The sequence below is a fragment of the Rutilus rutilus genome, assembly GCF_951802725.1.
Source record: "Rutilus rutilus genome assembly, chromosome: 6".
NCBI lineage: Eukaryota > Metazoa > Chordata > Actinopteri > Cypriniformes > Leuciscidae > Rutilus > Rutilus rutilus.
In genome coordinates, this window is record NC_140214.1 from 29,617,001 (window position 1) to 29,629,367 (window position 12,367).

At 38.9% G+C, this 12,367-nt stretch overlaps 1 protein-coding gene across 2 annotated transcripts in view; it reads left to right on the forward strand.

The window, feature by feature from the left end:
- cdc14aa (cell division cycle 14Aa) overlaps positions 1-12,367 on the forward strand; it is a 29,408-nt gene that overhangs the window by 14,124 nt on the left and 2,917 nt on the right. Inside the window, exons 9-14 of one of the 2 annotated variants that reach the window (XM_084412518.1) lie at positions 110-340; positions 1,454-1,592; positions 4,589-4,754; positions 4,841-4,938; positions 5,746-5,874; positions 5,969-6,344. In XM_084412518.1, the coding sequence (XP_084268644.1) occupies positions 110-340; positions 1,454-1,592; positions 4,589-4,754; positions 4,841-4,938; positions 5,746-5,874; positions 5,969-6,344 (1,139 nt within the window). The remainder of the gene's footprint in view (positions 1-109; positions 341-1,453; positions 1,593-4,588; positions 4,755-4,840; positions 4,939-5,745; positions 5,875-5,968; positions 6,345-12,367) is intronic. The other variant, XM_084412519.1, reaches the window with a different exon arrangement.

A 12,367-nucleotide genomic window follows, 5' to 3' on the forward strand; every position in this document is an offset into this window, starting at 1 on the left:
CAAATACGCGTACTCTTTAACTCTGAATATTTGTAAATGTGATCTTGTGAACTGATAGTATCAGTGGAGTAACTCACTTATGAACTGATGACTGTTTTGGATCTTTCAGGTTATCCTCTCCATGCTCCAGAATCATACTTTTCCTACTTCCGGCAGCACAGTGTGACAGATGTTGTGCGACTGAACAAGAAAATCTATGAAGGGCGGCGCTTCACTGATGCCGGGTTTGAACATCACGACTTGTTCTTCATAGACGGCACCACACCTAGTGATCTCCTCACAAGACGCTTTCTACACATCTGTGAGAGCGCAAAGGGTGGCGTGGCCGTCCACTGCAAGGGTGAGACACTTTCTAGAATCTAGATTTGTGACGAAACGGCATCTTGTTTTTATTGCATCTGGAGTGAGGTGCACTTTCGTATGTAAAATAGTGGAGTAGAAGCATTGTATGATCCTGAAATTTTCTGGCCAACATTTCCTGTTGGGTCCAATGTAGGCATGATATGGGCTTAAGGTATTGGCAGCCTGAATGAACATACTGAGGCTAATTCAGATAGGGCCAACATAGAACCCATGTAGAGCCCATAACTCAAGGACATTCTGTGCCTACATCGGCCCCACCATGAAATGTTGGCTGGGATTTGTACAATGCAATGCAGGATCCATGTTATGCTGTAAGTGAACCTGTATTTAATGTAGTCATATATGATGCATGATATAGGTGTGGTCACAGTGATATTTTGGCTAATTTCACAGATATAAAAAGGTCTGTTGTCTATTAGCAGTGTATGCATCACAGATTGGTTCCAAAAGGGGAGAGTATAGGATCTAAATGCAAGCAGTATTTCTATTAATGGAAAGTAACAACACACAGGATCAAAAGTAGACTGACGGAGAACTGAAAACCAAACAATATAACACTGACAAGAACAGATGAAGATCTGATCCAAACTGGGGAATATAAATACACAAGATAATGAGGGGTAAAACAAGGCACAGGTGAGACTGATTAATCAACTAATAAGAAACCATAGCAACCAAAGACACAGAAACTAAACACAGAGAACTCAAAGAACCAAAATACAGTATTAAGCACAGCTCACACTGTCACTTTCAAACCAATCAGCTTTTTGTTGTTCAGGGCGATACATTTACGTGACCAACTTGATAATGAGCGGAAAAAAATGTCACGCGAAAAAAAAAGCTTGTCTTAAAGCAGACGCTAATTTGCGCTGCTCTTAGTAGATTGTGTTGGTCATTATGGAAATGATCTGGCTGCGTCTGTTCTTTAATTTGCATGTCATCAGTAGATCACGCATAGAACATTGCGATCTCATCCTAATTTGCCCTGTTTGTCTGACCCTTAGTCTTTGATGGGATTTTTTTTTTTTTTATGTAATTTTTAATTGTTTTGTTTTCTCCACTAAATTATTTTCCCACTGTCTTTGCACAGCTGGTCTTGGCAGGACAGGTACTCTGATAGGCTGCTACCTGATGAAGCATTATCGCTTCACAGCGCCTGAGGCCATTGCCTGGATACGAATCTGCAGGCCGGGCTCCGTCATTGGACCACAGCAGCACTTTCTCGAACAGTAAGTCTAAACAGTCAGCAAGTGAAAGAGTCTACAGATAGATTGAGACACATAGGGACATAACAGTTCAGATGTAAGAACCACCCGTCAGCCCAACTGTGTGGATTGTGTTTCTTATTAAAAAATAATCATAAATATTGATCATGCTTTAATTTAGATCTTTAGTTATTCTAGGTATCCCATACTTTCAATTATTTGTTCATTAAGGGACCCGGTGTCGCTTTGAGACTGCACGTCACGAATCGTCAGCTCACGGACAGAAACTCGCCAGTTCTGATCTTGGTCAGAGGATGCAGGGTGAACTATTTACCTTTAAAGGGGACATATCATGAAAATCAGATTTTTTTCCGTGTTTAAGTGCTATTTTATTATTTATTATACCTTTATTTAACCAGGGAAGAAAATCACATTGAGATAGATATCTCTATAATCGGATCCCCGGTGCATCTACCAACCCAGAAAATGTAAAAAGTGAGAACCCAGTAACTTTGTTTTGGTAAGCCTTTTTCTGACGTAGGATGGGGATCTTATTATGATATTACCGCCCCTGAAAACCCACAACAACAGTGTAACCAGTTCTAACGCAATGGGAAAAGTTGGAGCAAAGCATGCAAACTGTTCTGTCGTTGGCTGCACAGATGAGCACAAAACACTAATTGACCAATAAATGTCACAGCTGTCCACTGGGAACTGTGTCAACTTGTGTAAAAGTTCAACATAACAGTACATGCAAGTGGATGAGATTAATCAATGTAACTCCACAACAACTACATGCATGTATCCCCACTAATCATTCAGAAACATCCAGGCGCAGTTGCAACCTCTTCCTGAGTCTCTCTGTAAGGCTGCACTCCGCTACTGGTCATTTCTGAGATTTTGGATGAGAGAGATTCTTGTTTTGTTATTGCTGGAGTATCCGAAGCTTGTGTAAAGGACTGACCGTCTTCTGAATAGGGGCGGGGAGCCGCAGCTCATTTGCATTTAAAGGGACACACACAAAAACGTAGAGCCCTGCACGGGCCTCAAATCTAGGCCCGAGCCCGGCCCTGGCCCGAGACGCTCAGGCCCTAGCCCGACCCGTGTCCGACAGCTCATCAGAATTATCAGCCAGAGTCCGACCCGAGCCCGGTTTTTTTTTTTTTTTTTTTTTACAGCGGCAGCCTGCTCTATTTACAGCCATTAAAATATGTCCGTTTTGTTAGTTATGTTTCTTTTATTTTCATTTCTTTATTAAGTTAATTTAGACAAATGTTTGGAGCATTTAAAAAAAAAAAAAAAAAAAAAAATGACGACCAAGCAGCCGAGCCGACAGCGAGTAAAACATGTTTGATCAATTTAGCCTCTCAAATCAACGCTAATACTTTACTTGGATACAATAAAATCCATAGATATAAAACACTTCAAGCATATCACACAGACAGTTAGTTTAATGTTTATTTATTAAACCACAGTGAGTACATTTTTTTTTTGAAATACTGAGGCAGGCTCAGGCTGCTCGCAACAGCGCTCACAAACGAAATGAGCAATAGAGCAAATTAAATTAAATAAATCAAAAACAAACTTGCAGGTTATCTTACCTCAAAAATGCACCACAAAACATGGCCATTCTTTTTTCCAGTAGTTTCCAACAGTTAAACAAAAATAAAGTCCAATCAAACGAAAAACGAAAAACATCAGCCTAGTTTCCATTAGTTAAACGATCAAACGAAAGTCCAATCAAACGAAAAGTTAGAACAGTCTCTTACAGAGCATCGTGGAGAAAAAGAATAGCATCCACAGTGGAAGATTTTAACCCAGTCCTCTCTTCTATCACTCTGCAATTTTTCTCTTAATATTTTCCATTATTTGCACGTGAGGTGAATCGTTGGTTGCGCTGACGGGAAACCTTCTGTGTGTGCGCTTGCTTGCGTGCGTGAGACTGTCATGTCAATCATATGTCAGTGTAATTATAAGATTATGAAAGTTATGAGGTTATTAAATGTCTTTCTATGTTTGTTCTTCTATCGTCGACGTCAACTTCTCATATTTTTTTAATTAATGTCTAAAAATATAAAAAGAAGGATAACCCAAAAAAGGTCCGAGGCCCGGCCCGCATGTGAACTATGACGTGAAAATTGGCCCGAAGCCCGGCCCTAGGGGCGTAAAAAAGTCGGGGCCCGTCGGGCTCGGGCTGAAATGCAGGGCTCTACAAAAACGGCGCATTTTTGCTCTCACCCAAAATGGGGGAAATTTGACAAGCTATAATAAATGATCTGGGTGGTATTTTGAGCTGAATTTTCACAGACACATTCTGGGGACAACATATATTTATATTGCATCTTGTGAAAGGGAGCATAATATGTCACCTTTAAGACAGACCGCGCCATTTCTCATCCGAATGATGTGCTCCCTGCTCCATTCATTGGTCCCTCGGTATGATCTACCCTAAACACAGATTTGAGGAAACACCAGACTCCACATTAATCTATACTAGAAATAATGATTTCAGAATCACACAGAATAAATCAAGATTAAAAATGTATTTGTAAATACCCAGACCAGTCCAAAAGGCTTGTACAAATATTTTTAGTGGTGTTTTGGGTCTATTCATGTACCCCAGGGGGTAACACCTGGTTTCGGGGGAGAGGAGAAAATTATCAGAGAAGAGACACGACCCAAAAAGGAGAACAGAATTCTCCTAAGTTTTCAATCTTTTTCATAATACCAATGACTGCAATGAAATTGACACCATTTTACAAACCGCATGTGATTTATAGACATTCTCAGTGACTGGAGTAAGGGGAAAAGGAAGGGAGTAGGGAGAGGGAGGATACATTTTAAATGAGGAGTTAAGTTTGGGCAAGGCGATGTCCTGTGCTCTTTCTTTGAGGTCTTCTCTCCAGGGGTGTGTTTTATTGTTTTATTGCAGGGGATTTGATCTCAGCTTTTGTCTTAGCAGGAAAATCAAGTCTTACGCAGAGGTCATGTTCAGAAGTGCTTTGTTTCTCTGTCTTAAGGAAGCAGCACAGTATGTGGGTGCAAGGTGATCTCCATCGCTCAATGCAGAAGCAGCAGCAGCTGAGGCAAAGCCGACAGCAGGAGAGAAACATGTCCCATCTCATCTCCAGCGTGGACAACATGTCCATCGACAGCACCATTCTGAAGCCAGCGAGTGTGGATGAGGTGCTGAAGGAACTGAATCCACCAATCATATTTGAGTGCACAATACAGTAAAATTGTTGTTGACACTGTGTTTTGTTACACTACAGAATGAGTTCAGAGAAGAGGACATGATTCCAACGCAAGGAGACAAACTACTAGCCTTAAAGGGCCAACGCCACCCCAGATCTACAACCACAGTGCTTAGGTAGACCTTCAGTTACACTAAATAAAGAATGAGTGTTCTTTAAGCCAATGAAATCACTCTGGGTTGTAAGAAGAACACCTGCCAACCTGCCAAATGCCGAAAAGAAAACGCATATCAACTCACTAGCCAATTTGGCGGGTTATGATGTTCTCCAACCAGAAGACTCCAACATTAGCCAAACAAAGTGTAAAGAGGGTCACACACTGGACAAGAAGTGACACGTCTTTCAACTTAAAAAGTAAAGTTTTGCCTGAATAAAAGTGATTAGATAAAGCCAATCAATGAGTCAGAAACAGATTTAATAACATATTTAATGATATTGATAATCTGGGTAATTTCTGGTAATTATATAAGTTATAATAAATTAGGTAAAATAAATAAAGGTGCAATGGTGAAAATTCTGGTCAGTAGCAAAAAGCCAGTAATTGTTATGGCTGATAAGACTTAACTAAAATGATTAACTTTAAATGCAAAACTCCATACATCACAAGATTACATTACATTGTGCTGGAACGAAAAATGTATATTGTTTTTAAAGATGAACATCTAAGTGAGTGTTAGATGATGGGTAAAATAAATGTAAAATAGGGGAAATTAAAATTGGCTAGTGAGTGAAAAAGTTAATTTCACTCCATGCACAAAAGCATTGCTGAGATATAAATTCACTTCCTGTTTTGAAAAGGATTGCTCATATTGCAGTATTACATTGGAGAGAAAGCTTCCTTCCTTTCATGAGGACATTTTTGTTTATTTCAACATTTCCTTTAATAAACTGCTCTGCTGTTCATCTTTTTATTTTTTTGGCAGTGGGATAACCCCAGCACCGGGCAACATTTCCCCTCCCAATTCTTCCAAAGCTCCTCTCTTCCTCTCCTCCACCACTGCACCACAAAGACTGACGCGAAGCCCTTCAACCTCTGCCAGTAATCTAAAAAGGTACATTGAAGTGAATGCACAGCCTGGTGTTTGTTTTTTTTTGGATGGGGTTCATTACAGATATTGTTAACCCCCCTTTATGCATCCTGAACAGCTTCAGTCCCCGTTTAGCCCATTCCCTCGGCAACCTCTATAATGACAACAACTTCAGTGATGATGAAACCAGCACACCTCCTTCCTCTTTCGTGCCCTCCCCATCTCCTGCCCTAACCCAGTGTCCCACAGCACCTCCATCCGGCTTCAGCTTTGGGTACACCACTGCTGACCCCCGACTTCCTCCCTCCCATGTAAACTTCAATCAAGAAGCCAAGGCTAACCTCAACAGCCTCACTGCATCAAGCACCGTTAGTGCTAGTCGTACAGTCAGGCCTATGAACAGAGGCGGCTATAGTCGGCCGAGCCCTCGGAGAGGTCCGTTCCGCGCTGGGCTTAGTGGGTTTCCAGGACGCTACCTCAGCAGATCCATTCCAGTGAGTGACCGTCAGACTGTGTTCGCCTTCGTCGTCTCTTCGGCCCTTGATTTTCACTCGCTACTTCTGCTGTTTCTGCTTATTTTCTTTCTGCTACTAATTTCCCTTCAATTTAGGTTTTTCCTAAAATTTTCCTCTGGCCTCACTTCTGTGCTACAGTATAATTGTTATCTTTATGTTAGATTTTTATAATCAATGTGATTTTATAATTTAACGGTAGGGTTAATCTAAAAGTTTGGTCATCATTTGAGCCCTATTTACAGCACCAGTGACAGAGATTTTGCTCATACTGCCCAAAAATTCCTAAACGTCATTCATCAGTAATCCGTTTTCTTGTCCCTGATAATTAAAATTTAAGCAGCAGAAACTGCATCGGTGTTAAACTGTTCATTGCATCTTACCAACAAGAACTACCAATGTATGAATAAAACTCACTGAGACCGCTGAAAGTTTCTTTTCCACCCATATATCATATGTTTGTTTACAAGGAAATCATATAGAACAGTAAACCTTTGAAACAATTTAGTTCCTTTTGTAAATCATATGCATTGAAACAGATCATTTTGGATCCAAATAGAATTACTCTTAAAAGCAAAACTATTATTGATGTTATATTGGTATCGGATAACTCTAAGATATGTAAAAGTGGTGTTTTTGACGCTGTTAGGCACCATAACACAGTAAAATAATCAAGCAAAGGACTGAGCCTTGGATGACAGACAGTATTTTAAAGATAATTAAGGAATGTAATGATAGTTTTAAAGAAAAAGGGATTAAAATTTAAATGAATGAGGTAAGAGATAAGATAAAAGAAGCTAAAAAAAAACTTTAAGGACAAGATCAGTGAATTAAAGCAGGATACACAAAATTATGGAGGTTTAAATGAGTTAGGGTATAGAAAAAAAGACAAATGGGGTAAAAAAGGGTAAATGTTCAAGAATAAGTCTTAATGTAGATGAAAGATTGATGACTGATCAGAAGAAGGTAGCAGATTATTTTAAGTAGTTTTTTTCACTACTGTTGCTGAAAAATTGGTTAATAAGCTTCAAGCATGAACTGGCATTTTTAATGATGCATTAGTTAAGGAATATTATGAAAAATGTAGTATTGTACCTGGTGGTTTTTCGTTTTTCGAGAGTAGTGTTTTTAAAAAGTCAAAGGAACTCAAAAGTAATAAAGCGACAGGGTTAGATAATATTCCAGTGAAGTACAGTATATTAAGGACACAGCTAAATGTATTACTCCTATGGTGACCCATATTATACAGCTTTCAATTACACAAGGTAAGGTTCCTAGGGAGTTAAAATAAGCAAGAGTTATTCCCCTCTATAAGAAAGGTGGAACGTTAGAGTGTAATAAATATAGGCCAGTTTCTTAAGTGTTTTATCAAAAGTGATGGAAAAGATTATGTATGGTCAGGTTGAAGACTATAACTCTTAAGTGTAATATAATGTCGGGTTTTAGGAGGCTGCACTCCACAGAGTCAATGATAATGTTTTTAAAAGATCATATAAGAAAAGAAATGGACAGAGGCAAATAATTTGGGATTGTGTTGCTGGATCTGCAGGAGGCATTCGATACAGTAGATCACAGCATTCTGCTTTGGAAAGTTAAAGCAATGGGATTTAGTAATAAGGCCTGCGAGTGGATTAAGTCTTACCTTGCCAATAGGTGTCAAATGGTTGATTTAAATAAGGGGTTTTCTCTGGTTGTTTATCTATTTCATGTGGAGTTCTGCAGGGGAGTGTGTTAGGTCCATTTTCTTGTATATCAATGATTTTAAAAAAGCCTTTTCTAATGTACTTTTTTTTATATGCAGATGATGCAGCAATAATTGTTTCTCATAAGGGGAAAGAAAATGCTGAAGCTGAGCTAAGTAGAGAAGTTGAAAGGGTTTCCAAATGGTTTATAGATAATAGACTCTCTTAACATTTGGGAAAAACTGAATAAAGAAAGAAAAATTGCAGACTAACAATAAATTGAGCAGGGTTACATTGAAAGTACATCTACAGCTGCATCTAAATTATGAACATTTTAGGGAACAAGCAGAAAGGGATTTTAGTTTTTATTTAAAAGTTTTAAATTGTGTGATGTTAAATTTGATAGTGATTTCACTCCATATATGACCTGGTCTTCCATTTTAAAAATGTTGTATGAATACATGGGGCTTTCTTGTACAATTGTATAAAACTTGTCTAATAAAGCAAACAAGCAATCAAAATGCTCGAGACAGGTGATGTGAGCTTCACTCACACAGTCTTCACTCCTATTAATTGTTAAACATTTCCCAACTTTGTAACGTCACTAGACACCTACATCCTGACGCCAATGGTCACTGTTGCTTTCTGTGTTAGGGAAGGTTACTTTTAAAATGAATGCATTACAATATTGCATTACTCCCTAAAAAAGTAACCAATTGTGTCACTTAGAAGTTACTTTTAATGGAAAGTAATGCATTATATTACTTTTTTTCACCTGGGCTGGGTTTGCTTGATTGTTTAAAAAAAAAAAGTTATATTTTTGGCTAATCTAAAGGCTTTTTCAAACCAAAGGTGAAATTAATAATCCTCAGGCTGAAGGAAATGCAAATTCACACATGTACAGCTGCTGGAAAGCAGAAGAATAGGATGCAGGAGAAGAACACTCTTACTTCAGCAATAAAAAAAAAAATGAAACAAATGTGGTTTATCTAAAGTGATTTTTGCTTATTAGTATGGTTGAATTGGATCATCGAAGGTCAGCAGCAAAGACATTGGTTAATAAAGTGAGATTAAATACATAAAGTATATTTGTGTAATTTAACAAAACAAAGTAGCTTGTCTTGTTTGAAAAAGTAACAGATATTTTGTTGTAAATTTAAAAGTAATGCAATGTAATGTTACTTGAAAAAAGTCATCTGATTATGTCATTTTTAATGCGTTACCCCCAACACTGTATAACATGCGTGCTGTTTGTCACTGGTGGTGTGAATGGGGCATTGCTCACCTTCATGTCATTCCAACCATGTTCTTTCTTATGTGGAACAAAAAAAAAAGTGATATTAGTTCACCAAATTTAAATATATGCAAATACAAATAAGATTTGAGCTGCAGCAGACGCAAAGATTTTCAGCAAATAACTACTGATATTGGAGTGTTCCTCATAATTATTATAAAGGTGCAGCATACCATTGTTTGGTGAATTTCATGGTCATAATCCAGTCATTTGAAAAGGAATCTAGGTGATCGGTTAACTGGTCATACGAATTCGCCGTTTCGACCAATAGAAAGCTACTAGGTTTGAAAGTGACTTCTGTGTGAGCTGTGCTTCATAGATCGCTGCACTATTGACAAACAATGGACCTGAAATCTGCAGAAATTTTGCTAATGTTACCCCACCTTAAGTTCTGTCATGATAGCTATCAGAGAGATTGGCATGGTTATGGATGTGGCTATGTTAATGTATGTTAATATGGTCTCAGCAGACTTGCTACTGCCAATAAAAACACAGACATGCTGCTGCTGCACATGAAACATACATGAATTAACCCTGTGTGTCAAGATCTGTCAGGAATCTGCAAAAGAGAGGACCCAGGCGCAGAATAAAAGTGAAGGTTTTTTTATTAACCGGACTGTAGACAAGGCACAACAAGGAGAATGAGACATGCAACACAATTTAACCAATAGGACAGGATGACCACTGAGACCAGCCTTGGGTGACTAGGACTAGAGGACAGCTTGGCAGACAGCACCAGGCGGGATGATAGTGGGAAGGACCAGGCAGAAACCCAAGGAAACTGAGGCTTGATGCTTAATCTCACAGAAGTAGATCCAGTCTTGGCTGCCAGGCAGTTAGAATCAGTGGCCAGGAAAACTCAGGACACAGGGCAGGGCAAGACTGAACACAAGACTTGCAATGAACAAGACAAAACACAAGATAAACAGGCAAGGCACAGAGTGTAAATAAATAAAACAAGAGGCAAAATAAAACTGAAACAGAACTATGACTAAAGAACCAAAAAGAAAGAAAACTAGGAATAAAATGACTGGAACTTGCAATCAAAAAATAAAACAAAAGATCAAACTTGCAGAGACCTAGAGACTTGATACTGGAGATGAAAATCTAGAGTAGAAATAAAATCAAAAGAGAAAAAAACAAAAGACTCAGATGCACAAAGGCAAAAACTAACTAGAAATATAGCTGCAAGCAGCAATCCGGGGCCAAGCCCTTGAAGGCACCGCAAGCAGAACAAGTACAGCAAGCATATCAAGTACAGCAAGTACAGCAAGCACATCAAGCACATCAAGCACAGCAAGCACATCAAGTACAGCAAGTACCCGGATAATAAAGGAATTTAAATGACAACTTTATACATAACTTTAACATTGTACCACACAGGACTCGAACCCACTATCTATGGGTCAGGAGTCTGTCACTCATCTCATTGCGCCACTTGGCAGACATGCATTTTCACAGCTGCCGAAATTCAATAGTTTCAAGAGAGAATCAAGTCAAAATGAAGAATTTTGAAGTAAATGCAGAGCATATTGTATTTAAAAAGGTTAGATTAAATTATCCAAAATTGGTCAGATTAGTTCTCATCACCATCACTACAAGTGTACCAATTTTCATAATTTTCCTACTTGTGGTTCATAGGGCTGCCATTGACTACCTTTCTGGAAGAAGAACAGTGAATTTGTACGTAAAAGCACTGCATGTTGCATGTGACAGCTTCAGATGAGATCATTCTTAGGCACAATGCCTGGAACAGATGCAACTTCTGCATCTTTTCCTGCCACAGTACCTCATGTGGTCTGGGCACGTGTCACACTGAGTTGCGAACCCAAGATGCGAAGCATTCGGGATCCGTGGTGTAACACGTTGAGCTAATCACTCATGCGTGTTCGCCAGCCTGCTGAGGAGAGGTTTCAGTGTGAGAATGAGTCCACACAAAAGTCCAATAACATGTTAACCAGATTAGCATGCTATGCTAATGTAGTTTATGGTTAACTTGATAGCTGAAGACCCACATTAGAAAGAATGGCAACTGGTTAGCATGCTAACCAATTAGCGTGCTACACTAACTAACACAAACACAGGCTAGGTCAACGTCAGAGAGGAATATCTCGGGAACGGTGGCAACTATCAGAAATCTGTTCACTCACTTCTGGATAAAATTGGGCAAAATTAGTTGGAGTAGCGAAAAAACTGTTTATCATTTGCTTCAATATGGTGGACAGTCACATTGTTGGAAAATGGCAAATGAGATATTGTCGGAATCTGCATAGGAACATAATGACATAAAGCAATCAAAATTTGAACTATGTTTTCAAAAGTTATAAGCGTTTTTGCAAAAAAAAATATATATATCTCTGGAACACTAGGTGGCGCTGTGTTCAAACTTCTCATGTCCCTTAAGGACATGTCGATCATCCCTACCAAACTTTGTGCTGATATGTCAAATAGTTTAAAAGATATTGCAATTTATGACAAAATTCAAAATAGTGGACACATGTTCTGACAAACTGTTCAAAAGTTATTGGCCAAAATAGCCATTTTCCAGATCTCATGACCTGTAGGTGGTGCTGTTCCCAACTTTGGCATGGACCCTCAGGTCATGGCTCCGATGAAGTGTACCAATTTTTGTTTCGATTGATCAAAGTTTGGCCAAGCTATAGCTTCTGAACCAATTTTGGATCGACCTCGTTAAGTTTGCGACATCATAACTTTTGAACAAAGAGGAATAAAAAAAATCCGGTAATAAGAAAAACTAACAATTACAATAGGGGCTATCCCCTTCGGGGCTTGGCCCTTAACAAAACTGGAAGGAAAAAAGCAAAAGGATTCACTGGAGCTAGAAACCAGATCAAATACACAACTAGAACAAGAACAATCTTTAACCATAAGCACAGGCAAGCAAACAGGAAACACACCACAAAGCAAACAACGAACCAGCAAAGACATGAAGGAAAGGAGCGCAATATAAAGGGAGCAGAGAGGAGCACATGGCCAACACAAACAAAGACAGAGACGAACAAGGAAAC